At 50.6% G+C, this 27,244-nt stretch overlaps 11 protein-coding genes across 11 annotated transcripts; 9 read left to right on the top strand and 2 right to left on the bottom strand.

Annotated features, from left to right (window-relative positions):
- Positions 1-1,192: 1,192 nt before the first annotated feature.
- FLR1 (MFS transporter) lies at positions 1,193-2,881 on the top strand (the record flags this gene model as incomplete). Its single annotated transcript, XM_076684001.1, has 1 exon — positions 1,193-2,881. One exon carries the CDS (start codon positions 1,193-1,195, stop codon positions 2,879-2,881), a length of 1,689 nt encoding a protein of 562 aa, XP_076541755.1.
- Positions 2,882-4,222: 1,341 nt separating this feature from the next.
- FLR1 (MFS transporter) lies at positions 4,223-5,956 on the top strand (the record flags this gene model as incomplete). Its single annotated transcript, XM_076684000.1, has 1 exon — positions 4,223-5,956. One exon carries the CDS (start codon positions 4,223-4,225, stop codon positions 5,954-5,956), a length of 1,734 nt encoding a protein of 577 aa, XP_076541754.1.
- An 838-nt stretch (positions 5,957-6,794) lies between these two features.
- TRVA0_012S01508 (Zn(II)2Cys6 transcription factor domain-containing protein) lies at positions 6,795-8,462 on the top strand (the record flags this gene model as incomplete). The annotated part of the gene is made up of 1 exon (XM_076683999.1): positions 6,795-8,462. The coding sequence occupies one exon, from the start codon at positions 6,795-6,797 to the stop codon at positions 8,460-8,462; it is 1,668 nt and encodes a 555-aa protein (XP_076541753.1).
- A 408-nt stretch (positions 8,463-8,870) lies between these two features.
- On the top strand, positions 8,871-11,075 carry TRVA0_012S01486 (uncharacterized protein; the record flags this gene model as incomplete). Its single annotated transcript, XM_076683998.1, has 1 exon — positions 8,871-11,075. The coding sequence occupies one exon, from the start codon at positions 8,871-8,873 to the stop codon at positions 11,073-11,075; it is 2,205 nt and encodes a 734-aa protein (XP_076541752.1).
- Positions 11,076-12,176: 1,101 nt separating this feature from the next.
- On the top strand, positions 12,177-13,209 carry SEC14 (SEC14 family lipid-binding protein; the record flags this gene model as incomplete). The annotated part of the gene is made up of 2 exons (XM_076683997.1): positions 12,177-12,200; positions 12,250-13,209. 2 exons carry the CDS (start codon positions 12,177-12,179, stop codon positions 13,207-13,209), a joined length of 984 nt encoding a protein of 327 aa, XP_076541751.1.
- A 658-nt stretch (positions 13,210-13,867) lies between these two features.
- RAD6 (E2 ubiquitin-conjugating protein RAD6) lies at positions 13,868-14,423 on the top strand (the record flags this gene model as incomplete). Its single annotated transcript, XM_076683996.1, has 3 exons — positions 13,868-13,909; positions 13,957-14,246; positions 14,294-14,423. 3 exons carry the CDS (start codon positions 13,868-13,870, stop codon positions 14,421-14,423), a joined length of 462 nt encoding a protein of 153 aa, XP_076541750.1.
- Positions 14,424-15,039: 616 nt separating this feature from the next.
- On the bottom strand, positions 15,040-16,089 carry TRVA0_012S01420 (ketopantoate reductase family protein; the record flags this gene model as incomplete). The annotated part of the gene is made up of 1 exon (XM_076683995.1): positions 15,040-16,089. One exon carries the CDS (start codon positions 16,087-16,089, stop codon positions 15,040-15,042), a length of 1,050 nt encoding a protein of 349 aa, XP_076541749.1.
- Positions 16,090-17,081: 992 nt separating this feature from the next.
- Positions 17,082-18,932, top strand: TRVA0_012S01398 (uncharacterized protein; the record flags this gene model as incomplete). The annotated part of the gene is made up of 1 exon (XM_076683994.1): positions 17,082-18,932. The coding sequence occupies one exon, from the start codon at positions 17,082-17,084 to the stop codon at positions 18,930-18,932; it is 1,851 nt and encodes a 616-aa protein (XP_076541748.1).
- A 983-nt stretch (positions 18,933-19,915) lies between these two features.
- On the top strand, positions 19,916-23,837 carry TAF2 (transcription initiation factor TFIID subunit TAF2; the record flags this gene model as incomplete). The annotated part of the gene is made up of 2 exons (XM_076683993.1): positions 19,916-20,719; positions 20,769-23,837. The coding sequence occupies 2 exons, from the start codon at positions 19,916-19,918 to the stop codon at positions 23,835-23,837; spliced, it is 3,873 nt and encodes a 1,290-aa protein (XP_076541747.1).
- A 246-nt stretch (positions 23,838-24,083) lies between these two features.
- Positions 24,084-24,847, bottom strand: SDT1 (suppressor of disruption of TFIIS; the record flags this gene model as incomplete). Its single annotated transcript, XM_076683992.1, has 2 exons — positions 24,084-24,733; positions 24,784-24,847. 2 exons carry the CDS (start codon positions 24,845-24,847, stop codon positions 24,084-24,086), a joined length of 714 nt encoding a protein of 237 aa, XP_076541746.1.
- Positions 24,848-25,590: 743 nt separating this feature from the next.
- PKP2 (protein kinase PKP2) lies at positions 25,591-26,892 on the top strand (the record flags this gene model as incomplete). The annotated part of the gene is made up of 1 exon (XM_076683991.1): positions 25,591-26,892. The coding sequence occupies one exon, from the start codon at positions 25,591-25,593 to the stop codon at positions 26,890-26,892; it is 1,302 nt and encodes a 433-aa protein (XP_076541745.1).
- Between the last annotated feature and the right edge of the window lie 352 nt (positions 26,893-27,244).

The raw sequence follows: 27,244 nt of genomic DNA, 5'->3' as shown, positions 1-27,244 counted from the left end.
TAATAGCACTATCTCGATAACATGTCGCTGCGCAAAATCTCTGACCAGGCATTGCTCTAAGAGATAAACTTGATGGTCAGAAAGTAAGCTTTTTGATAAACCCGTTGATCAAAGAATTACAGTGACATGTGCAATCATTATGGTTTAGCACCCGCCGCTTTTCGTGCGGCTTAGGAACAACGATCCGAGAGCTATCCATTTGGGGAACGCAAGAGGGCATTGGGCTATTTATGAGACAGCCGCGCAATGTAAGCAAATTCGTAGTGGCCTTCGGTGAAACTCATATCCCGGATGCTTGCCGACCCTTGCCGTGCCACCGTTTCGTAGGTATCCCATGCCTGCCGAGAAGCTGGTCAATCGCCAAGAGTCAAGCTTCTGGCATTTGCTCGTTTCTTGAAGCTTAATTGCCGAAGTCCGTAGTTGCTGCTATTACCACTGGCAATTAAAAATTCATCATGGACGTACCCTTCAACGAATTAGATGCCAGCTTTCCTTTTTTACCTGATAAAATAAAAAAGTTGAATGGTGAGATAAGGAGATCGAGGGACGACCCAGGAGAATGCAGTATACGTACAGAGGATTGCCTATAAGAAAGAGATGTTTAGCAACGCGTGATAAAGCGATCTTTCATTGGACGAAAAAAAATGTACTGAATAAAGGCAGGAATTCGTTAAAAAGCTCGATTGAGAGATCTACCTGTAAAAACTCGCAATTGTAATGCAGAGACAGCTTCTGCGGCCGCATGGTCTACCATCTTTCGGGCAAATAAGTGTTAATGTCAAGTTTATTGTACATTTTTAGCTCCTTTTTCTTGAATTTTCAAGCAATGACCTAGCTACACTATAGTACCTGGTATTTTATGACGTTGAAATAGGTTGCCCATGGTTTTATTAAGCAGCCGTGCATACGGTTTCTCGTATTCCAAACGGCGTGCGGCGGCATGCATTGTCTTGCATTTTCGTTCACTTCCGACCAGTGCTGACTCACGGTGAATAAGCGAAGCCTCCCCATGAAATCGATAGATAAATCGACCGAATATGAACAGCCGGTAATACTGACGTGTGCTTCGTCATGTTTACATGTTACATAGGTACCCTGCATCGAAGCTGGGTCTTCATAGATAGTATAATTATTCGTTGAGATTCCTTCAGCTACAACCATTCTGTAGACCTTTAAAAAAGAATATAGAGAAATGGTCAACTCTTTCTTCAGAGATAGCTTCTGGGGAAGGATTATATACCATTTGTCAGGACACAAGTTCCTCATCCACCCCGAGGAGCATCCTGACTATGTCATTCCTGAGAAGTACCTTCAAGGGCCTACCGAAGCAAGCGTCGAAAAGTCCAGCCGTCCATCATCGGGTAAAGAGGACAGCCGCACGGCTCAAGGAGATAGAATCTACTCCGCGGCCTCCAGCATCCACACAGATAGCCAAGATCCATTGAGCGAAAATAGCGGTGACGAGCACATCATGGTAACCTGGGAGGGCGTAGATGATCCAGAAAATCCACACAACTGGGCTCTCTGGAAGCGAATTGTCTTCGTCACCCAGGTTGCCATTCTAACCGCAGTCATTTATATGGGCTCTTCTATATACACTCCTGGATTTGCCCAAATCCAGGCTGATTTCCAAGTCAGCGATGTGGTGGCCATTCTGCCGTTCTCGATGTTCATCGCCGGCTACGGCATTGGTCCAATGCTCTGGGCGCCATTCTCTGAGAACCCAGCAATCGGACGAACCAACATCTACATTCTCACTCTCTTCGTGTTTGTGATCCTCCAGATCCCTACTGCACTCGCTAAGAACATTGGTTCTCTGCTGGTGCTGCGATTCCTCTCGGGAGTCTTCGCATCCCCAGCTCTTGCTACTGGAGGCGCCTCCCTGGGAGATGTCTTCCCTGTTTCGCGAGTCCCCATCGGACTGTCCGCGTGGGCCATGGCTGGCGTTAGTGGACCAGTATTCGGTCCCTTGCTTGGTGCCGTATTCACGCAGTCCATCGACTGGCGATGGACTTTCTGGTTCTTGCTTATTCTCAGCGGCAGTGTCCTGTTCCTCCTCAGCTTCCTGCTTCCGGAAACTAGCAAAGAGACGCTGCTGTATCGCAAGGCTAAGCGGCTACGGAAGCTCACGGGCAACAGCAAAATTATTTCCAACGGCGACCTGTATTTGCGAAGCATGTCATACAAGGAGATGGCCATTGACATTCTCTGGCGACCGGTCGAGATCACTATTAGCGAGCCAGTTGTTTTTGTTATCAACCTCTACTTCGGAATTGTCTACGCCATACTCAATACTTTCTTTGAGGCGTTCCCAATTGTGTTCCAGGGCATCTACGGCTTCAACGAAATTGAGATGGGTTTATCCTACATTGGTCTGTTAGTAGGCAATGGCATTGGCGTCCTGCTGTACACTCCATATATCCACAAAGTGTACACTAAGCCGCTCGAGCGAGGCGAACCTATTACTCCAGAGCTCTTTATTCCTGCCGCTATCGTGGGCTCGATTTTGATGCCCGTCGGTATCTACATTATGGCCTGGAGCAGTACTGCGTCTGCGCACTGGATTGGTCCTATCATTGGAGGTGGTATCTTCCAAATCGGCTCCTTTACCATCTTCCAGACTCTGTTCAATTACCTGGCGTTTTCCTTCCCGAGATATATTGCATCTGTGTTTGCCAGCAACTTACTCTTCCGAGCAGGCATGGGTTGTGCCTTTCCTCTATTTGCCAATGCGATGTATGCCACATTGGGGCCTAAGGACTTCCCTGTTGGTGGTGGCTGCACTCTTCTGGCTGGGCTCTGCACCGTTATGATCCTGGCGCCAATGCTGTTGAACAAGTATGGTGTCAAGTTGCGGGCGAGATCCAAGTACGCCAATTAGTGCCTTTTTCTTAATGATAGAGTAATAATATTGACCGCTAATTATTTTTTAAATTCTTGCTCACGGTTGTAATTCAACCAGCAAATAGCCAATTGTAATTCAACTAGGTATGCACCGACTAATCGACGCCCCATCCATGGCTCAGATATTAAATCCACCAATTGTTCCACATATACGAGACGAAATAGAGGACCAGCCTACCAGGAGGTAGCTTGCTACTACGGTGATCGATCTTCAAATATCGGTGGCTTTCAAGATGAAGCGGCTTAATTGTAATCGGATATTGATCGCCAGGTTTAGCTGTGCGAAAGAATATACTTGCACTGCCCTCTCTCGTACTCCACTGTTCCAGCACTGGTTACTACTTTGTTCGGCGATACCGCACTAAGTTCTATGCAATCTCCATGAAGAGGCTTGCAGACGAGGCACGTAGGTTGTATGAATGTAACCCTGAAACGTACCATGGTATTTGATATTCAATTACTGTACTATAGCCACACGATGGACGGCTACCAATACAATTGTTTGCCCAATGGATCCAATTACGCCACGAATGATATCAATTGACTTCTAAGAAGACAACCTGGTGCTACAGAGTATGGAGATGGTAGAGTAAGTGCATAATATGGAGAATGGATATGAAGTATGGGGTATGTAGTATGGGGCGGGGCATGGGGTAATGATTAGAAATCAAATGCCCAGAGCTGTTCTATCTGTCTGTCTTATCACCAAGCCCCTTCCATGAGCACCCAGACGCTAGGGATCGGTTACCCGCCTGAGCCATAACCGTGGGACTCAAGAATCACCGGTCTTCTCTCCGAATCGCAAGCGGACTTAGTCAGGTTGCCGTGGTAGACGGAAATGACTCGTATGTCGGTGTCCCGACGACAATCACCGGAAGTGCACGGCTTTCCCCACGCCGCACTGAAGAGTCCCTGCAGAGCCAACGGGTACATATGAAAGCATTTGAACATGCCATGCAAGGTCGTGGCTATTGCAAGCACTATAGGCAATGCTGCAATGCCAGGAAATTGCTATGGTCCCTAAAGAATGGCTGAACTCGAGAAGCCGAGAGAATCGCTAGGTGAGTCACGATGGGCAAGAGCGTATTCCTCATTTGACCGTGTTCAGGGCAAGGTTGACAATCGCATTGTTCGCGGTGATAGCATGCGGCTAATGGGTGCCTATAGCGTCGCGAGATGACATGGAACGTGCTTTTCTCCGTCGCATGTCGCATATCGGGGACACCGACGTAAACCTAGCTTCGCGTATTCGCGGATTATAAATTAGAGTAGAGTAGCTCAATTTCATGTCGTTTTCAATTCAGTACATCTTGTAGAAATGGTTAGCTCATTTTTTAGAGATAGCTTTTGGGGGCGCCTCATTTACCACTTGTCAGGCAAGAAGCTCCTGATCCATCCGGAAGAAGAGCCCGGTTATGTCATCCCTGATAAATACCTGGGGGGCAATGTCGCCACAGAGGTTAGCATTGAGAAGTCCTCGAGGCCACCCAGTGAGCACCAGAAGAATACTGGCCCTGTAGAGGAGGCGGTATTGGCACGAACGGGCACCATTACAACCGTACGCAGCCTTCCATCCGATCACAACGAGAACGAGAACGATAATTCCAAGCAGGAGAGCAGCGATGGCAGTGATGAGTACATCATGGTGACCTGGGAGGGCGACAACGATCCTGAGAATCCGTACAATTGGGCGTTGTGGAAGAAGGTTGTGTTCATTCTGCAAATTGGAATTCTCACTGTGTCTATTTACATGGGCTCCTCGATTTACACTCCCGGTTTCGTCCAGATCCAGCAAGACTTCCATGTCAGCCAGGTGGTTTCCATTCTGCCGCTGGCGGTATTTGTCATGGGCTACGGTCTCGGTCCCATGTTCTGGTCACCTTTCTCAGAGAACCCGGCAGTCGGACGAACAAACATTTACGTTCTCACCCTGCTAGTATTCGTGGCACTGCAGATTCCTACTGCGCTGGCGAAGAACATTGGGTCCCTGCTCGTGCTGCGATTCCTCGCTGGTTTTTTTGCATCTCCGGCCCTGGCCACTGGTGGCGCCTCGGTAGGCGACGTCGTCACGATTCCGCGAATTCCAATCGGTCTCGCGTCCTGGGGTATCTCTGCCGTGTGCGGTCCCGTCTTTGGTCCGTTTATCGGCGGTGTATTTTCGCAACTCCTCAACTGGCGATGGACCTTCTGGTTTCTGCTCATGATGTCGGGCAGCTCACTGTTCTTCCTCAGCTTCATGCTCCCCGAGACCAACAACGAGACTCTGCTCTACCGAAAGGCCAAGCGACTCCGAAAGCTCACTGGCAACCCCAATATCATCTCCAATGCGGACCTCTATTTGCGAAACATGTCCGCGCGAGAGATGGCTATTGACACTCTGTGGCGACCAATTGAAATTACTTTGACTGAGCCAGTTGTCTTCCTCATTGACCTCTACATTGGCCTTGTCTATTCTATCTTCTACACCTTCTTCGAGGCCTTCCCAATTGTTCTCGAGGGCATCCACCACTTCAACTCGATTGAGATGGGCCTTTCATATCTTGGTATTATGATCGGTGTACTCATTGGCGCAGGCTCCTACATCCCTTACATCCACAGGAAGTTCACCATCCCACTCGAAAGCGGCACTATGGTCACCCCAGAGGTGTTCATTCCTCCGGCGATTGTCGGCGCTTCGATCATGCCGGTTGGCATGCTCATTTTTGCGTGGAGCAGCACTGCCTCGGCCCATTGGATCGGTCCCATCATTGGCGGCGCTGTCTTCTCTATTGGCGGTTTCACTATCTTCCAGACACTCTTCAATTACATGGCGTTCTCCTTCCCCAAGTACATGGCTTCCGTCTTTGCCAGTAACGGCCTCTTCCGAGCCGGTATGGCTTGCGCATTCCCGCTTTTTGCCAATGCCATGTACCGAAAGCTGGGACCTAAAAAGTTCCCCGTCGGCTGGGGGTGCACTCTTTTGGCGGGCCTCTGTGTGCTCATGATTCTCATTCCGGTGTTCTTCAACAAATACGGTGTAAAACTGCGAGCACGGTCTAAGTACGCCAATTAGTCTTATATATATTGAAGATCTTCCATACTAATACAGTAATAATATTTGAAATAGATTCTCATCCGCTTGACCGATTAGGTCTTTGTGGGACGTAGCCCAGACAGTCGTCAATTCCACCGGAAACTTTCTGAAAATGATATGTCTACATTTTGGGATTGATTGCTACAATGTGGTAGGGTCCTTGAACCCGCAGCTAAGGAGATTGGCTAAATACTCGAGGAGCTTATATGCGGCGTTGCTCTGTGTTGACCCGGAACCAACAATTGCGCCAACAGATAAACAGCTACAGGCGTGCAACTACACTCAATCGCAGTGGAGGGAATGGTATCCACAGAAGGTTCTCGCCGTTGCGACTTGAAATTAATCAACCGAACCACATGAATCTCCATTTCAAACAATGTGTCCTTAAAAGGCAATTGCTCCTTACGTCATTTGTAGCTATCATAAGTGGCTGTACGGCGCGAATAGATTTGTAAATGATCTGCACGAACAACCATATCAGTACTGTAACATGATCCGTGAATTGCTTACAGGGACATACCGTGCTATGGCAATGTAAAGTGGTTAATTTTCGAGGTGATGTTGAGTATAAGTCGGAGTTTGTGAAAGCAATTGAAGCCGCATGAGCCGCATGGCTCGCGGGCGCAAGCCGCATCCCAGTACGGTAAATGGTGAAGCGGGATTTGGCAATTCCCGCATGTACAACTGCTTTCGATTGCCAAGGACATATAACCTGGTTGTAATCGAAGGACCGGTGAAATTCAGCTGGAGCACGAATATTTAGAAATAGGCCCTGTTCTGTGTCTATCAGACAAATCACTCGGGAATACTGGAAGAAATGACTCGAGTAGTAAGCTCACTGGCCTGCGTGCCGTGCAGAAAACGACACATTAAATGCCCTGGAGGAGATCCCTGTGCCAACTGCACCCGGGCTTCAAAAGTCTGTGAGTACCAGAAGAGTCGTCGAGGGGGCTTTCGAATCCCTCGAAAGCTGCAGCAGTTTGAATCGCCTCCACAAGCTCTTACACCGCCAACGTCTAGTTATGAAGAAGTTGCCTTCGTAGTTGATCCCCAAGGCAGCCACTGGGAGACCGTATACAATGGGTACTATGACCTGTTCCACTCGAAGCATCCGTTTCTACCGCCAAGAGACTCCGGCTACGTCAACAAACTGTTCTCGGCACCTGAGTTGAGAGCCAGTATGGCGCTCCTGGTGCATATATTGTCCGTCGACCAATCTGATTCGAGATTCGAGGGCAGCCGTATATTGAGGCAGCATATTCAGACTGTGGAAGAAACGATTGGAAGATCGCCCGACCAGGATACGGTGAAGCTGCAGTCACTAATATTGCTGGCAATTGCTTCTCATTTATGTATCTGTCCTGACGTATCTTTGCGAGCAAGAGTCAACGCATGTCAGATGCTGGAGGGCGGAACTGCTAGCGCCGAATCCTTGATTTCACGACGCATGATTGGAATTGCTCCTGAGCTTTGCAACACAATGACACTCGAGGCAGTTCATGAGCTGTTCTTCGTCGATGTTATGATTGAAGCCGCATATGGACGGGCGTCGACGAATAGCCTTGATGTTGCACGGTTTGAAAAACTGCCGGCAGAGTCATGGTCATACAACGCACCCCAGGTATCAGAAGCAACAAAGCTGCGGTACCACTGCGTTTCGCTAGTTTCGAGGCTGGCTAATATGACGATTCAACCCGAGGAAGCGCAAATTCAGGCCCTATACTGGCAGGAAGTGATTGCATCACATATTGCCAAAAGCACGACTGCGGGGGCTGACGAAAGGCTTGTGCTAGCCTCGCTCTGCACCGATTTCTGCCTAATCATGGCAACCATGCATAATTCAACCCTCCAGTCCTGTGCTCGCGCCTGCGATGTCTCTCAATCCACTCAGGGCACGAATACCCCAGAGGAGCCGTCGCGAGCCCCCGAAGAAGAGGAGCCCAATTGGCAACGGCGGCTCAACACCGCCACAATTGTAAAGGCCGCCAATAGCTTACTAAGGGCTGCGGCAAACTCCACGAGAGACCCGTCTTCTCCGTCGATTGTCGCCAATTCCCACTCTCCACTAGTCACCTGTGGTCTCGCAATGTGCTTACTCATCCATCTAAAGTCGTATAATGAGCAGCGCCGCAACTCAGCACAGGCCTCTCACTACCTGCTCACGACGCAATCGGCCGTCGAGTTCGAATGCGCCTGCCTGGACGCCCTCGGGTGCCATTGGCCTCTCGCCGCAGAAATCGTAAGCCGCATGCGGCTCCTCATTCTCCATCACGTGCCGCACCTCTATGCTTACGCCATCGGCACTGGGACCGGTGCCGGCTCCGCCCTCGTTTCGCCGCCCACCACTACTACCGCCAGCTACGAGAACGACGGGGAGGACAAAGAGGCTGATGCAGACAAGCTGGTGGAGATTGGCGATCTCTCCTCAGTCAATATGGTGGAATTCTTTGATCAGCTTTTTGATTTCGAATCAATTGCCGCTTAATCCCGGGTACACCGGTATTGAGCCCCACTGGCGGCGTTCCGCCCCTTTTTCCGCTGGGGGCAGATTTTCTCTCTGTGCCCGCGCGCGCCAACTCCCACCCCCTGGAAAAAGAGCCGATGTGGTCACCGCTCTATCCAAAGCGTGTCTTGGCCCGCTTATTAATTGCCCTGGCGGAAACCGGGCTATTAGTAATGCCAGTATTCAAAGTGGCCTGTAGTTAACTGGTAGGATTTGTCTCTCCATTTGTAGCAGAAAGCTACTCAAGCTATATTTATTTTGCTGATACAGCTGTATTATTTATTTATTTATTTTTAATTTCTGTGGTTGATATCGCCCCCCTTCGCTGCGGGTTATATGGAATAAGTGTTTGTGACCAAGGAGAGTGGTGAAAGAAGCCAAAGAAAGTCCATGTCCGAGTTCACAAATGACCCGCCAAAGGTGCCTATGGCGGCGGCAGCGAGCTCAGATGATATGGCCCGTGCAAAGGCGCGGCTTACAGTGCCTCTGGAGAGGCTGAAAGAGCAGAATCTGGCCCGGGAAGCGGAACAGGGCCAGCGAAGGCTCGCCGAAGCGGTATGCACCATCCAGAGGGCTTATCGCCGGTACCGGCTGAGCAAGAACATTGAGTTCCTTAGAGAGACAGAACCGTGGCTCTTTTCGTGGACGGGGATGGTCGGAAGCGTGGGGCTTGTCCAGGACCGTCTGGCGGACTGTAGCTTTGTGGACCGCCTTGCCGAAGTCATCTTCCTGATGGGTGGTAAGCGCGACAGCTCGGTGTGTCATGCCAAGATGATTCTCGTGGCTTACATGCTGAATTGCGACAAGGCGGCAATTGATGAGTCGCTGCGCCAGCGCATCCAGCACCTTGGCACAGTCTTCACGCGAGTCTGTGAGCGGCCGGCATGCTGGTTCCGCCGGATCGCGTTCCTCGAAGGGTACAATAGCTTCTACCAGACCTATGTCAACGTGCGGTACAAGGGCATTGCGGCTGTGGTCCCGGAGCTACTTGACAAGATGGCCGATAGCGTCAGCGTCTGGCATAAAATTAACGACTGCGTCAAGCTTGGTAAAATTAGGTCCGACCGATGCCAATCGGCGCTTCTGCGTATGCACGGCCGGACGCAGGCCATGCTTTCGACGTTGACGACGCTTCTCGGGTCGGAGTCGCGGGCGCGCAAGCTGCTGCAGTTCGAGATCACGAAGCGTACGTTCCTTGAGAAGCTCAACGCGTTGTATTCGCAGAACGACGGTAAGAGTAGCAGTAGTCGCGGTGCGACTCTGGCGCAGCATTTCCGGTGCATTGCCCTCCAGCTGCGGTACAATCCAGACCATAAGGTGGTGCACGTAAATTCACGGGAGAATAAGTACGACTGTATCAAGAGCCAACAGAGCGTCATGCGATGCATGCACCAAAAATTGTTTGGACTCAAGGAGCTTATCCACGCGAACCTTGATTTTGGGCCGCAGATGGCGTGGATCCCGGAGTTTGTGCTTTACGTGCGGCGCAACTTGATTGTATTAGACAAGGCGATCGAGACAGACGATGACTGTATTGCCCAGCAGTGTTCGCTCAATTGCTACGACCCGAGGCTGCTTATTCACCACGTTGTGGCGGAGATGGACGCCGCAGTTACTGCGGCGACCCCGGGCGACACGATCCGCGAGATCAAGGCGCTCGTGAGCGTGACGCGCCAGAGCGATTTTGTTCTTTCCGAGGTGTTGTTGAATCGCGTGCTCGACGCTCTAGATGACCTGCGTATGGAGTACATGGACCGGTACTTCCACTTCAACCGTGACCGGCTAGTCACTTTATCGTGCAAGCGCGAGTTCAACTGCTTCATCAGAGACCTGCAGACCCACAAGATTGGGTTCAAGAATCTGCTGTTCTGGGCTCTTTCAAGCAGTAAGAGCTGCAAATGCCTGGTTCGGACGCCTGAGGGTGTAACAAAGGGGTCCAAGGAATGGCGAATGAACCGCATGATGGCCTACTACTCGACGATGATAGCCACGTTGCCGTCCTCCAAGAACCTCGACGCTATGCCGGAGACATTCAAGAATCTGCGGCTGTCGGTATTGCGTACAATGCTGTTGGTACGCGACACGATTATTGGGTTTACCGTGCTACAATTCGCCATTGGACTAAGCAACGACTGTTCCAAGGTCGTTCGGCTCAAGAGCCACGTGCTGTCTATTTTGCGCGACGATGCTAAGCTTTCGCAGAGCGAGATTGTGTCTGCATTGTTTGCCGTAGTACTCCAAGAGCGGCCGTGCATGCCATTATCCGAACAACAGCTACTGCGAGGCATATTCTGCCGGCTCATACGCAAGCCAGTTTACCAGTATGTTGATCTCGACCCTGTGCCTCGACTAGCGCTGCTGCGAATTCGGCTTGCCATTCAGCATCGTATGCTCAACGTCGCCGGCGATCCGCCACACCTGGCGCACTTTGAGACTGAGCTCAGCGAAATTGCTGACCAGGCGGTGCGACTGTGGAGCACTTCCTACGAGGCGTACAAGCCAATCTATGACACTCTTATTAACTTTGACGAGCTGTGGGAGGCGGCTTCCGCCTGCATTGCTACTTGCGAGAAGATTCTGATTAACGACAACTAATGACCTTCCTTTAATGTGCTATTTATTTTATTTATAGACTATTCATGTCAACTGTATCCTCTTGATCCTTGAGTTCTTTAACGTACTATCTGTACCTACTTATAGACTATTCATCTCTATTGCTCCTTGAGCCTTCCACTATGCACTCCGACACTACTGTATTACGCTGCCAGTTTTGTACTGGGGCGCTGCCCCAGACCCCATTAGTAGGGGGGGTTGCACCCCCCAAACCCCCCGCCAGTGCGGCTCGTGCGGCTCCACCGCGAAATCACCGTGGAAACTCGCTCCATAGTACCTATAAAGTCGATTGGAGATATAAGTAAAAGGTTTAAAACTTATTATTGTAACGATTCATCTCCATTACTCTTTGAACCCGTTGAACTATCTTCGTTCTCCGATCCAACTAACCACCAATCATTCCCAATTAGTAACTAATCTATGTAAATCTAATACAGGTAGCTTCGTATGGTATACTACACTCTGTTTTCAGCCCTCCTTTAAAGGGCGGGGACTATGGGGCTTGTCCCTATGAACAACATCAGATCTAACCAAACATACATTTTTTAAGTTCAATCTTATTTACATAGCGTTAAAGATAAATTCTGTGCTGCTTCTGCTTAATTATACCGAGTTATATATGGAGCAAGGCATTCGAGGGCCAGTCCTCGAGCTTCCGCAGCTCCGCTGACGCGAAAATATCACATCACTCCACTGTGCTAATGATTTACATCTTCGAGGATTTACGTACAAAGTTCAATAGAGCAATTCATACGTCCGTTAACGTCATATGGGCGCCTGTAATCAGTACCCCCACAAGAGTAGTAGAATGCAATCAATTGAATTCGTTAATACAAATTACATAACGAGACGAAGCCAAATGGAGCTTAGAAAACGGCATCCTAAAAAAAAACGAGGAGTGGAAGACTCCTGCGCCAAAACCAATCATTGACTGCCTGTGTCCCGGAGGAGGAAGAGACAGGGGCAGGGGTAAGTCAGCCGCGTATACGTGTCCGGCAGCCGGGTAACTAACCCAAGGGTTGCGTCCACGTCTCACAAAACATTTTTGATTAACCTCCCTCCTACAATTGGAAAATCACAGCCATGGCGAACCAAATCACAGAAGAGGTAAGGCTCCCCCCGAATATTGCGGTTGGCAGATTCTAACGAAGAACAGGAATTCCTCAAGTCGTTCCCACAGAACGGCGGCGAGGGTGTCGCGGCCGGGCACCCAGGCAATCTGACTCCTCAGCAACAAGGCAATCTCGAGATTCTGCGGATCCAGCTGCAGGAATTGGGCTACACGGAGCGTCTGGACGATGCCACGCTGTTGCGGTTCCTGCGAGCGCGAAAGTTCGACATTGAGAAGGCCAAGCAGATGTTCATTGACTGCGAGAAATGGCGGGAGGAGTTTGGCGTCAACACGATCCTAGAGGACTTCCACTACACCGAGAAGGCGCAGGTGGCCAAGTACTACCCACAGTACTACCACAAGACGGACAAGGATGGCCGACCGATCTACGTGGAGCAGCTTGGCGGCGTCAAGATCAATGAGATGTACAAAATCACTAGCCAGGAGCGGATGCTTAAGAACCTGGTTTGGGAGTACGAGTCATTCATCAAGCACCGACTGCCTGCCTGCTCTCGAATGATGGACCACCTCGTCGAGACTTCGTGCACGATCCTCGACCTCAAGGGCGTCTCGCTTTCGTCGGCCACCCAGGTCTACCCTTACATTCGAGAGGCATCCAACATTGGCCAGAACTACTACCCGGAGCGAATGGGTAAGTTCTACGTCATCAATGCACCATTCGGCTTCGCGACCGTGTTCAGCTTCATCAAGCGGTTCCTTGACCCCGTCACTGTTGACAAGATCCACATCTTGGGCTCGCGGTACACCGATGAGCTGCTCAAGCAGATCCCGGCTGAGAACCTGCCGGTTAAGTTTGGCGGTAAGAGCGAGTCTGCTGGTGGTGTCGAGCTGGCCGACGATGGCCCATGGCGAGAAGAGAAGTTCGTTGGTCCAGAGGGCTTTGCGCCAAAGGTAGAGATTACCTCCGCCGCTACTTCTACCGCCGCATCCTCGGCCGCCCCGTCCGCCGCATCCTCCGTCAAGGGTGTTCCTTTGGCGCAGTAAAATGACAGTCTTTTTTTGTGTTCTTCTAGATTCTAATTCTCCCTCACACTTTAGTATACTCAATGCGATATATCCCCGCCCCCCCCTGTTCGTGCTGGCCAATTACTACAATTACGGTATGGAATAATGTATTCGAGGTCTAGCGCGGCTCCCGCAGCCTTTCCCCAATACTTCGCAGTCTTCAATTGACTTGGGGGCCAGCCCCCAAACCCGTAGCTCCGCTTCGCGGAGGTTTCATCGGAAGGCCTTTTGTAACCGCGTAACAAACTGCCGTTACAAACTCCCAACCTGTTACAAACTACCGTCAAATTCCTTACTCCACCCCCTGGGCAGGGTAAACTAGCTGTATTCAACGGCCAGCTCCCTGAAATCCCGTAACTGTACGGAGGCCCCCAGGCCAATCGGTTTATCTCCGCGGAGCGGAGCCCCAGGGGGGTTTGGGGGGACTGGTCCCCCCAAGTACAATTGCGCCTGCGATATCCCTTTGCGGCGCCGCACGGAAATATAGAACGGTCTGTGTTCAGCCCGCATGCGGCTGTGCGGCCCGGAGGCGAGGGACATCATCACCGCCAAAAAAGCCTTACATCATACACTCATCTACTGGAAATTAGCTATCCACGGACGTATATAGAGCTAGTCGAGGAGAGAACGAAGAAAAATGTCCACTACTGCTAGGCGAAGGTTGATGCGAGACTTCAAGGTAAGTAGCGACACTCCCGAAGACGATTTACTAACCAGTGACTATAGAGGATGCAGCAGGATCCCCCGAGCGGGGTGTCTGCCTCTCCAGTGGCGGATAATGTCATGATTTGGAACGCGGTGATTATTGGGCCCTCTGATACGCCGTTCGAGGACGGTACGTTCCGGCTCGTTATGACGTTTGACGAGCAGTACCCGAATAAACCTCCATCCGTCAAGTTCATCAGCCAAATGTTCCATCCGAACGTATACGCCTCGGGCGAGCTCTGTCTGGATATATTGCAGAATCGGTGGAGCCCGACATACGATGTGGCTGCGATTTTAACGTCTATCCAAAGGTAAGCCATTTTGACTTGTTTTTAACGGTGGCGCTAACCCCCATAAGTTTGCTCAACGATCCAAACACTGCCAGTCCGGCCAACGTAGAGGCGGCGAATCTGTATAAGGATCACCGCAGCCAGTATAGCAAGCGAGTGCGAGAGACTGTAGAGCTCAGCTGGAACGAGCCTGAGTAGTAACTAACGCTGTAATAATTTATTCCTGCATTTGATCTATGGTGCTATATTATAGAAGAGGTGGTGCTTTGATTAGCTGTTATGACATGAAGATGAGTTGGTTATACTAGTATTAGTCGGAGCTTCTACAACTTGGAATGTACTGCAATGGATCCAGTACTTTAGCGCGGATCAATTTGCCGATAGGTCTGTTGATGCCGGTCCCCCTCGGAGAGTTGGGGGCACTGTATACCACATGGTTAAAGCGATTTATTGAACTACGGTTTATCTGTTTCTTGATTCTTGATAATACCATTCTAGAGGGAGTATCAACTTGTATCCTGTGGCAAGGGCCAGGTGTTATTTTCACAAGAATCAGCACTATCAAACGGTAGGTACATGTACCACATACGGTAATACAATTAGCTACCAATGATCCTGAGTCCATTGCCTAGGGCGAACGAGGACCAAGCAACATGAGGTTTCTAAGATAGTATAACAAATTTCCAAATGTGTACAGATGGGATCGATTTCCTAGTCGACTGAGAGCACAAGAATCAATTGAAGCAACACTCTATGTACCGTGGCAATTCTATAAAAATAATCCCCTCGGATTAGCCGTTTCCGATTTGAACAGTTAGTTGTAAGGGAACTTCCAGAACGGCTCAACAGCACGAGTGGGCGCCTCTTCCGGACACTTAATATACCCCCGCCCTTCAAGAAGCCGGAATTGCACTCCTTTTAGTAGATAATAGACAGTCTGAAGTATAGGCGTCTCTACACCCAGCTCTTTGGCAATTCGCAATGGGTTACCCAGAATAACCTCTAGTTCAATAGGGTTGCCCTTTTCCACATCTACCATCATCGACGGATGATAATATACACCTTCGTCAGAGAGAAGCATCCTGAAATCAATATCCTCCGGCTCCAATGGCTCCCCCAGCGCTTTGAGAGCAATTGCCTTGATTTCCTGCATTGTAGGAATAATCAGCGACTGGTCCAACCCAGACAAGTAAAGCCGCCCCGTGTCAAGGAGGATCAATGCAGAAATGGTATTGATGCAAGAGTTGTAAATGAGCTTCGTCCACCGCGCCTTGTCGAGATTGGGGACAAACTCGGTATGGGCACCGCTAGCCCCGTAGATATCAACAAACTTCTCAGCGGCATCAATGATCTTGTCCTCAGGTATCCCTGGCGAGCTATAGTACCCAACCTTGAGCTTATCATGCTCCTTGTGGAGGATACGCCCGTGCAGATTCATGGACGCAATCATGCTAATACCCGAGAGTACGATATTCTCGGGGAACCGCTCGGCCACGGGCTTCTCAATGCCAATGCCGTTCTGCATCAATACGATCACAGTGTGGCCAGGCGTCACCGCATTGGCAATGATGTCCTCAGACTTGTATAGTTCAGGCAGTACCTTCATGCACACCATGATGTAGTCGTATATCTCTCCCTCTGCTACAGCCACGTCTACGCTGTTGACGATGCGCGACGGTTTCCACGAGTCAAAGTCGCCGTACTCGACAGACTCGATGACAAATCCTTTTTCTTTGACCCTCTCGTAGTCGCTTCTCAGCACACTCGTGACAGCAGCCCTCCCCGAGAGCTCGAGTCCCAGCGAAGCAATTGTGCCAACCCCACCGGAACCCACCAGCAAAACACTCGCTTTCTTCTCTTTCATCGTTATACGTATATATCCTACGTGCAATTTGTTCGTTATCTTGGTAGGAGACACGATGTGGCTATATACTCACTGGACTGCCGCCGAGATGCATCTACCCCGGATTTTGGACGCGGTGGGTTGCCCTACGGGCGGCGGCTAAAATTCCGCCCCTTGCGCCGATATCGTGAAAGTCATTTCACCGCGACAATTCAACTGAACTATGTACGAAATTGATAAGAGCAGTACTACATTGTGACTGTAGATATGAATTGTAGGTTTTCGAGGTACCGAAGTACAATTTTTATTGCGTAAGCTGTTGAAGGCGTTCGTTGTAACAAATGGCTGCTGTTACGGATTTGTTACAGGCCCGGACGGCTGTTGGGAGGAAGCGTGTGTCAAATTACTTACAGCCGTAACCGGCAATAGAATACCAACAGATTGCTACACCAAGCGTATGGAACGGGAGATGCCGGTGTATGGAACGGTTACAGTAGCCGTATAGGCATTTCAAGATTGTGTGTTCAAGCTTTAGGCATTCGACGCTCTGGAGCAGGTTTGTAGGATTCCAAGGGCACTGTTACAAAAGGGTTTCAGTAATGGAACTACCGGTAGTGTTTTAATTACCTGAACGCGAAGTGATATATCATATATCAATTACTATATCAATCACGGACCGGAGATTGTTCATATCACTAAATGCGTATTCTACTTGACGAGTAGAACAGATTGGGCTTATCCTGCGACGCGTTTAAATCCAATTAGGGATAGGGCACACCTATCCGCACACTTCAACACTCTGCTCTTCGCATACTTTGGTTAGGCCAAATGAAATATCCGTCATATCAAACACCAGTACCAAATCCTATTAAAAACACGAACTCTAATTAATCTAAAGTGCCCTTTAATCACAAATAAAGTTGCGCGTGGGGGAGATTTGATTGTGAAAAAAATTGATCTGATAGGGGGACTCCGGGAACGCGTCCCTCACTCGACCGAACAACAGTGGCTAGATGAGTAGTACGCAGCCATCCGCCGTCAACGGCAGTCCTGGGGGTGTGCGAAGGAAGCGAACAAGGTCAGCTGCTGCCGCGTCGCCGTCCAAAAATGCTGTCGACAACAACAGCAAGATCACCGCATACTTTGAGCGGTCGCCCACGAAAAAGACCAGGGCATCACAATCTTCGCCGTGTCCGACGGCGGCCACGCCCCTGGAATCGATTGGTGAGAGCCCGGGGGTGGCTATTCCTTCGATAGAGTCACCTGGGGCTGCTGAAGAAGACGACTACGCGCAGATTGCGGCCAGTGCATCACAGATAAGCCTGCTCCGCCAGAACACCAAAGGTTCGCCCTCCACAATGTCCAATGATCCATTTTTAACTCAGGAGGACAGCAAAAGCCAAGAAAGGCGCAAGTTTGAGACTCCGAGCCGTGAAGGCTACAAAACGCCTAAGGAGCGGCAGAGACAGAAGCAGCGCGAAAAGGAACAGAACATCCAGGATGCCCTGGACTACCTGGAGAAGCAATTCGTTTCCCCGGCGTACTATACGAGTCCGACCAAGCGTATGCAAGTCGTCGAGGAGCTCCCTGAGTCGGCCAAACGGCTGGCGATTATGCGCCAAGCAGGCACGACGTGCAAGGATCTGTTTGTGTTCAGTGTCAGCCACGTGCGTTCTAATTACTATGAAGTTGATTTGTCGAGCAAGAAAGGATCGGACTCGCGCTGGCTGCTGTTTATGGCCAATAAGGGGATGCGCCAATGGTTCTTTGCCAGCGAAGCAACCGAGACGATGGACCTACGCATGTACCCTCCGTACAACGACATCTGCGCCAAGTGGATTCGTAGCGAGATTGCTGTCGAGGCTGACGCGTGGATGCGTGAAAAGTACTGCAAGGCCTGGAACCGCATCTTGCGCAACGATATAGACCATGGACGAATCTCCGAGGACCGGCTGCGGGCCCTGACCATTGCCATGATGCGAGACGTGGGCGCCAATGACAAGCTGTTCGACCGACCGGGAGACTACGGAGACTTCGTTCAGGATGTGGTTCCGGAGCTGTTTACACGAGGTGGAATCAGGAGCCATGACTTACTAACAATGCCACAGGGGCAGGGGCCCATTGAGTGTATCGTGCGCTCTATTACAGAGAACTACTGCTATTTTCTAAAGAAGCATTTTAGCGTCAAGGCGTTTTACTTTGCATTGACCGTGGCGCTTGTGTGTAGTGCTGATTGCTTATTGAGCGCCAACGGCTCCTTAGAGCCTGCCAGGGCAGTATCTGAGCTCGTCAATTGCGTGCCTGACGATGTGTGGGAATCTAAAGTGTTCAATATGGCACTGAGCTTGTCTCTGGAATTTTCTAGCGATACGCTACGGCGCCGTTTGTTAGATATGCTAGCCAGCGTGCAAGCGCTCAACAAGTCTCTCCGGGTGATGTACTGGAGACAAGCGCTAGCGCTGGCTAGCTTGCATGGAACTAATGAGGGGTGGCCATACGGGCGGCTAACGGCTGAGGGGACTATTAAGACTTTCATTCTTCCGTTTGCCGAGAAGCACTGGAAATTCTCGTCCAAGGTGCAGGTTGTCGCGCGAAGAGAGAAGCTGCGGTTCCAGTTCAGTTTTGCCTTGCATGTCATAGCCTGTAATCTTGAGCGGTTAACAGAACGTGAGGTTGGAGGCAAGTCTGCGGCAGCTGACAGCAAAGTCAATGCGAGACGAGCTTTGCAGTTGAAGCTGGACGATATCCAAGTACGAATGGGCATTCCGGATGGTTCTGATGCGGCACATTGGGGCATGTTTGAGTCTCTCCATGCATTAACACTGTTCCTAGCCGAGTGCCTCGACTTTGAACGGCTTTCCTAATTCTAGAAGCATGATTATGTCCAAGAAGTGTTATATCCAAGAAGCATGGTCATATCCAAGAAGCATGAATATTCAAGAAGCATGAAATTTATATTTCGCTTATTCAATACGTGCTCTGGAGAGGATTGATGACAAAAGCTCTACACTACTGGCTATTGTATCAGCGTTGAGTGCTGTATGATTATCCGTATCAGCGCTGGGTATAGCGTCAGTCTCATCCTCAAACTTCTGAGAGTTAAGACCGCTCTTTTCTTCGGTAACGACCTCGGGTATCCCTGTGGGTTTGCTCATCTTATTTATAGCATTGTTAATGGATAACGTCTCTTTGAGCTGGGATAGGACCAATGTCAGGTTGACCATGGCACCTTTCATCTCGTCTAGGCTCTTCGCAATGTCTCCAGAGGAAACACGATAATGGCTATCGTTCTGGTACTTTCGAGGATTGTGGTATCCGCACCATTTTTGCCTAGGCTTATACCCACAGCGTTTCTCAGTAATTTGATTAACAAACTGGCACATTTCTACGATATCTATTCCTTGGGAAACTCAATTGAACAAGTTGTAATAACTTCACGAAATTTTCCATTCATCTACAATACTTGAAACCACTCAATGCAACTATATCTCCATATCTGCTACAAATCCTGCATTAAGCCAAATCCGCATTTTACACTATGTGGTATTAAACCGTGCCCCATTTTCGTAAATCATGGGTAGGTAAGTGGTCGCAAAGTTACCCGGCTATCACGGAAAATTTGTGGACAACTCCCAAAACGCGTAACAAAACACCACTTTTAAATTGAATACGAGAGCAGTCACTAGTCGCAATCGATCACCAAGCTTAGAATCGGCGCTATTGAGCACAGCTTTCTTCCATTTATACCCTGTCTGTGGGTACCTGGCCCGTCTTTGATATAGGAAAGGAAAGAAGAGGTTCTTTTTCCTTTTTTTGGTGGAACAGGGCGACTAGGCAGTTTAATCACATGACCGAAGCACAATCGCTGGCAACGGCTGGATCGCAGCCCTATGAGGTATACCCCATTGACCGTGGCTTCCGTGTGGCCCACCAGAAAGTATCTGTTGATGTGAATCTTGCAGACTGGTCGCTGGAAGGGTGGACGGAGCTGACGATTGTGCCCACGGACCCGGCGCTGAAGCAGATCCGCCTTGATTGTCGCCAATCGAGGGTGCACAATGTCACAATTAACGGGCGCAAATCTCCTTACTTCCATCAGGACGCGCTCCGCACGATCTCTATGTCGCAGCATGCCACAGCCAACCAGCATCACCACTTTCGACACGGCATAGAGGACCTGCTTTCGGGCTATCTACCTGGAGAGCTAGTTCTAACGCTCCCCAAAGGCGTTAGGATTGTTCCGCAGGACCCAAATTCGGCCGCCAGTGCAAACTTACCCGCTGGGGCCGAGGGCGCTTTTACTCCGCTCACGGTGAAGATTGATTTCTCTCTTACCGATGCCAAGACTGGGGTCAACTTTGTCGGTGGAGAAGGGAGCAACATCCGCAAGCCGTTTTGGCACGCATATACGACCCACTCGCCAATTGGACAGTCTACGAGTAGCTGGATGCCTTGTCTGGATGGCATGTGGGATGCCTGTACGTGGCAGATTGAGATATCTGTTCCGCGGACGGTTAGAGACATTGGTAAAAAGGCTGATGCCGAGGAAAAATCGGAGGATATTGATGAAGACATTGCGTTAAGCGATGCCGAACGTGAGGAGCTCGACCGGGATGTTGTAGTGGTTTGCAACAACAACCCATCGTCGGAGGTAAGTTGAACCCCTCTTATTGTGTGAATTGAAGTAACTAACTGAATAGGTTGCACATCCGTTTGATCCGTGCAAGAAAGTTGTGTCGTTCGACATGTTTACACCTCTTTCGGCACACCATATCGGTTTCGCCGTGGGCCCGTTTGTCCAGACGCCCGTAACAGACCTCAAGGATAACAATGAAGACGATCTCGAACAGGAAGAGGAGGACACTAGCACTTCGGTGCCAATATGGGTTTATACGTTCCCGCACATGGTGAACGACGCCATCAATACGTGTCTCTTTCTGTACAAAACTATGGAGTTCTACACGAGGGAGTACGGGTCGTACCCTTACACGTCGTACTCAATTGTGTTCGTAAACGACTCTGAGGTGGAGGCGGCTACGGCAGCTGGTCTTGCTATTTGCAGCGACAAGCTGCTTTTTTCGCCAGAAGTAATTGAGCCGCTTTTCACTAACACCGAGCTGCTCTCTGTCGTGCTGGCTAACCAGTGGAGCGGCGTCAACCTTGTGCCCGAGACGTGGAACGACATGTGGATCACGGTGGGGATTGCGCACCACATGGCCAATTGCTTCATCCGCAAGCTGTTTGGCAACAACGAGCATCGGTTCCGCATGAAGCGCCAGACGGAGGTCATTTGCGAAGAGGATATCGGCAAGCCGCCTTTGGCCGAGCCGGAATTCCTGCACCCTATCACCGAAGAAGACTTGAGCTTCATCAAGCTCAAGGCGCCCGTAGTTTTATTTATTTTGGACCGTCGGATGACCAAAACCGATCGGTCTCTGGGGCTCTCGCGAGTCCTGCCCAAGCTGTTCCTGTTTGCTATGTCTGGTGGCGGCGGGCTCAACGTTGCGACTATCAACACGCAGCAGTTCCAGAAGCTGTGCGAGAAGGTTGGGCACAACCAGCTCAACTCGTTCTTCGACCAGTGGGTCCGCGGATCGGGGTATCCCATTTTCCGAATCACGCAGCGATTCAACAAGAAGCGGATGTTTGTCGAGATGGGCATTCGGCAAGTGCAGAATGCTGAAATCGGCGGGAAGCGCCTCGACGAGAAGCATTTCGTCAAGGATGCCAAGATGGCCATGGACACTGGCAAGTCATCATACCCCGTGCAGCCCATCTTCACGGGGCCAATGACAATTAGAATCCACGAGGCCGACGGCACGCCATACGAGCACGTTGTCGATCTCAAGGAGAACTTCACCAAGCTTGACATCCAGTACAACACCAAGTACAAGCGGCTCAAGCGGACCAAAAAGAACGCCCAGGCTGCAGCGGCCGCAGCTGCAGCAGTCGTGGGTAAGGACGTGCCTGAGGACACGGAGGAAAATGACGCTGACCTCGACGGCGTTCTGCTTCATTCGCTCGGCGACACTCTTCAGACCGACGAGGAGATCGCCGAGTGGAGGCTCACGGACTGGACTAAAGAGGAGGAGGAGCGCATGATGAACGAGGCGTTTGAGTGGATCCGGGTGGACTCTGACTTTGAGTGGATCTGTAAGCTGTATATTAACCAGCCGGACTACATGTTCAATTCGCAGCTGCAGCAGGACCGAGATGTGGCTGCTCAGTTGGAAGCTATTCGGTATTTTGGCGAGTCGAAGCCGTCGGCGCTCTATTCGTCCATTTTGGTCAAGACACTCGTCGACCGGCGGTACTACTACGGCGTCCGCGTCGAGGCAGCCAACGCGCTGGCCAAGTGCGCTGTGGAGGAAACTGGCTTCATGGGCATGTTCCATCTCAAGAAAGCGTTCCAGTCTATGTTCTGCTTTGAGAACTCGTTCATCCCTACTGCCAACGACTTTTCTGACTTTACGAGTTACTTTGTGCAGAAGGCCATTCCGCGGGCCATTTCGCAGGTGCGTGATGCGCAGAACAAGTGCCCTATGGAGGCAAAGAACTTTATTCTTGACCTTTTGCGGTACAATGAGAACTCTAGCAACAGTTTTAGCGACTGTTACTATGTTGTGTCGCTCATTGAGTCGCTGGTTGGCACCCTGCGCCCTCTACCGGGCGCCGATAAGGGCATTGCGGTCGATGTCACACCCGAGATGCGGCATTTTGTAAGCAAAGCGGTGGAGGAGATTGATAGGAGCTGTCGCATGGACGCGTGGCTACCGTCTGTGCAAAATATGGTGACGATTGCCACCATTGCGCAGAAGGACTGGCTCGCCCGCGAAGGGCACATTGAAGTGAAGCACGAGGAGCTGATTCAGTACACCAAGTGCGGCACCAACAACGACGTGAGGCTGGCTGCATTCGGAAGTCTGCTCAATCTCGGTGGTATGAAGAACAAGGCGCTGCTTCACTATACTTTCGTCACCGCAGCGCACGACCATTCGAACTATGTTCGGTACTCTCTGATTGAGAAGCTTGAGGAAGTCATTGGCATAGTCGCGCTGAATGGCGATATCAAGCCGCTGGAGTCCAAGAATGTTACCAATGGACATCGAAAAGGTGGTGGCATTGATGACGCCATGACGCTGGACAACGTTAATCCCACTAATCCCGTTAGTAGTGAGACGGCGCCTAATGGCTCTGACCATCCTTTACCGGCAGGACCCGCCCCATCATCTCTTCTCCCCGATAACAATCCGAATATCCCCCCTGCTATGTCGAGCAACCCAATGGACGTGCGTCGGGAGCAGATGGCGCGGCATGTAATTACGACGTCGATACAGCGAGTGCGCAAAGTATATGGCGATAATCCGCATCTCAAGCGCCAGCTGTGGACGGCGATCAACGACCCTACGCATTACGGAATTGTGCAAAAACGCATCATGCTTGATATCAGCCAGCTTCTGTATCCCGCCGTAGACAGCTTCATTGTCACGCTTCCGACGCCGCGGCCGAAGCGGCTAGTCGCCAAGTACCTGGGGGACGGTAAGGTTGTCATCAAACGAGAGGGCCGCCTCAAGATGGTTCTCGGGCTCAAGGGAAAGAAGGTTTCCAAGGCCAATGGCAAGGTGGCTCGAGCCACCTCTCGCCGGGCAGACGACCAGCCGCGGAAGCTGCGTACCCTGGTGGAACCGCCGCCCCCGCCTGCTGATGTGGAGCCAGCTGCCGACTCAACGCCGAGACTCAAACTTAAGCTTGGGTTCAAGAAGAAATGAAAACATATTTATTAGTGTCTTTTTATTAATGTATGATAGAACTGTATAGTAGTCTTCTAAATGGTATCACTAATCTGCCTATTATCGGTTACTGTTCTTGTCATAATTGGTTAATCCTCCACTAATCGTCAATTGGATAGTCTTCAAATAATCGTCAATTGGATAATACTTCAAATAATCGTCAATTGGTTAATCTTCCAGAAGGCGAGAGGAACTAATATGGCTGAACTGTAATGCTCCGGGTAATCAGGACGTGGCCTGAAAATACTCAGGGATGACATTTGGCAGGTCCAAAATGTCACGGATGACGTGGGTACCAGCCGGCACAACCGGCATGGACTCGTTGTCTTCTACAAAGTGGATGGCTTCCTTCCAGCCCAGCTTCTCGGCAGCCACAATGTTGATATAACTATCGTCGACGTAGAGACACTTCTTTGGGTCCGTCACGCCGGCATGCTTCATGGCCTTGTCGTACATCTCCTTCTTTGGCTTGCACACGAGCGGGTACTCGGCATAGTCGCAGAACGTGATGCCGTCAAACAGGTCCTCAATGCCAAGCAGCTTGACGACACGCAGACCGTGGTTAACATAGGCATTGGTAAACAGCCAAAGCTTTTTAACCTTGGTTCGATCGATGCTCAGGAGCATACTCCGCAGCTCTGGGTCCGGCTTGAGGATATCCTGCAGCGGCAGAGCATCGTCGACATCTCTGTTGTATTCCAGAGCGTCGATCTCGTGGAACCGAACAAGACCCTCAATGGCCAGTCCAAATTCCGTGTAGTATCGCTTGTGTAGCTCGTTCGCCTGCTCATCGTCGAGCTCCAAATGGTTGACGAAGTAGTTGTGGATGGACACCTGCATCAAATCATGGATCTTGGTCGACTTTCGATAGAGGCCTATTATATTAATTAGCCATTTCCACTTTTGCAAGCCCTCATAAACATACAGTTGTCAATGTCGAAGAAGAAGACGAAACCGTCCTCATTCTGAGCAGCTTCCTCGATGGTCATCTCGGTCGTTTAATGCCTTCCTCGATCGGATCGTCGCGGTGAATTTCAATGACTGGGGTCTGCGCGTACTATTCAGCACGCTCTCGTATATTTGAGCATCAATCATACGCCGCACCTATCCCATGCCTAAAGCGACCGACACTTCAACGCAGCACCAATCTCACTTAATTGCAACCCTCTGACATAGCATGATGCTATTTATTGGGGTAGTATAGTAGTAATAGTAGTAGTAGTAGTAGTAGTAGTAGTAGTAGTAGTAGTAGTAGTAGTAGTAGTAGAGTTTTACCCGAGGGGCCAGCCCTCGAGCTCCCGCAGCTCTGCTGCTTTCAATTGACTTGGGAGTCAGCCCCCAAACTCTCGTAGCTCCGCTTTGCAGAGCTCTTGTAGCTGTCAACAGAACCTCAGGGGGGTGTTGGAAGACCATTAGGCTTTGGTGGTAGAAGCGTGCGGCTTTAGCAACGGTAAAACATTTGTGCGGCTCAAGCCCCATGAGTGTCTCACTACGGCTGCTCGTATGTCTCAGATTTTTAAGTTAAGTTATGCCAGTGACTCAATAATCATTTGGTCCGCACATGAAGCCGATAGCGGGCATGCAAGGCGGCATTTGGCTTTCTATAAGACGTGGAGAACTTGGACATTGGACCTACACTGGATAGTTGAGTAATATATTGGACGGTTGAGTAATGAAGACCGCGCTAAGACGAAGCGTTCAAAAGCGCTGGAACCACACGGCGCGGATCGCCATGCTGGACTCAGCGCTGGACATTGAACCTGGAGCGTACACCTACCCGCCGCACTCGCCGGTCATCAACGCCAGGCACTTCTACCAGAACACGGTGCTCATGGACTGGGTACGGCGCGAACCGCGCCCCGTGTCGCTGCGCCAGCTGGCGTTCTTTGGGCGCAAGCTAAACGAGGAGAAGCTCGTGGCTTCGGCCAACTTTGTGCGCGTCGAACTGCCAGTGCGCATTGCGCACCGTATCCGTGACATGCAGATTCTTCCGTATGCCGTGGTGTCGAACTCTCATCTTTGCGATGTCTACGAGAAGTACTATGCGGCTTTTGACAAGTTCCGCAAGTTCCCCAAGATCCACTCGCTTGAGGATAACGAACGGTTCTGCCGTCTACTGGACGAGCTGCTTAACGAGCATTTGTCAGTGATCCCAAACCTCGTTATGGGCGTTATTGAGAACTCAATTGCATCTACAACCGGCGCTGATGTGCTGGACCAATTCATGGCGAAAGTGCTGTGTTCACGTATCTCGCGGCGCGTCATCGCCGAGCAGCATCTCGCCCTAACGCAGGCGTATAACCGTGGCGCACGAAACGCCTCAACAGACCCATCTTACATTGGCGAGGTGTTCTTACAGTGCTCGGCGAAACAGACCATTGAAGACGGCGCTGAGCACGCCAAGACGCTTATCCGCGAGCTGTATCCGGACGCTGAAATGCCCAAGATTGAGATCGAGGGCCACGTAGACACAACATTTCCCTACATCAAGTCGCATCTCGACTATATCATTGGCGAGATCATGCGCAATTCCATCGAGGCGACGGTCGCCCAGCAGGTAAAGCACAAGTACTATAAGCACCCGCCCCCCATTGTCGTGTCTATATCAAACACGCCTCAGAATGTGCTGTTCAGAATATCCGATCAGGGTGGGGGCGTTCCCGAGGACGTTTTACCGCACATTTGGAGCTTTGCCCACGGCCCGCGCAAAGAGGCGAGGCTCCAGAACTTCCAGAAGGTACCGACATTTGCCGGGCTTCCAAACGAGGTGGGCACTTATGCCGAGCGGAACGTCGAGGCAGTTGATTACCACCCGCCGCCTTCTAATCGCGTCGTGCGGTCCTCTCTTAGCTCTTTGGCCGCCAGGAATCCCCAGCTAAAGCTTGGCATGGGTCTCCCGCTCAGCAGAATATACGCCGAATATTGGGACGGTGCGTTGGAGCTGCAGTCTCTCGAAGGGTACGGCACGGACGTTTTCCTGAGGATCTCGCGCCTGGGAAACCAGAACGAGAAGCTCCAGCTCGACAGAGTTTAGCATTTTCTTTTTAATTTATTCTATCATTTAACGATTTTACTATTTGTTTATCTATGATTACCAATTCTACCATTATTCTGTTTATCTAGCTTGACGCTTTGCGGGATCGATGGTGCCACGGCTTGTGCGGCTTGAGCCGCTTGGCCGGAACTCCGCGAAGCTTCACTTTTTGTAGTTTCAGTTACAGTTTATGGGGGGACCAGTCCCCCCAAATCCCCCTGGGGCTCCGCTTCGCGGAGATATCGTATACTATAGTAATGACAATTGATCCTCGCGAAGCGGAGCTACGGGGGTTTGGGGGCTGGCCCCCAAGTCAATTGAAAGCAGCAGTACTGTATGGGGGGACTAGTCC

Source organism: Trichomonascus vanleenenianus, assembly GCF_965637985.1.
Source record: "Trichomonascus vanleenenianus strain CLIB 3782 genome assembly, contig: TRVA0_012S, whole genome shotgun sequence".
NCBI lineage: Eukaryota > Fungi > Ascomycota > Dipodascomycetes > Dipodascales > Trichomonascaceae > Blastobotrys > Blastobotrys vanleenenianus.
Note: the sequence above shows the minus strand (reverse complement) of the source record. Positions and strands in the feature narration are given on the sequence as shown.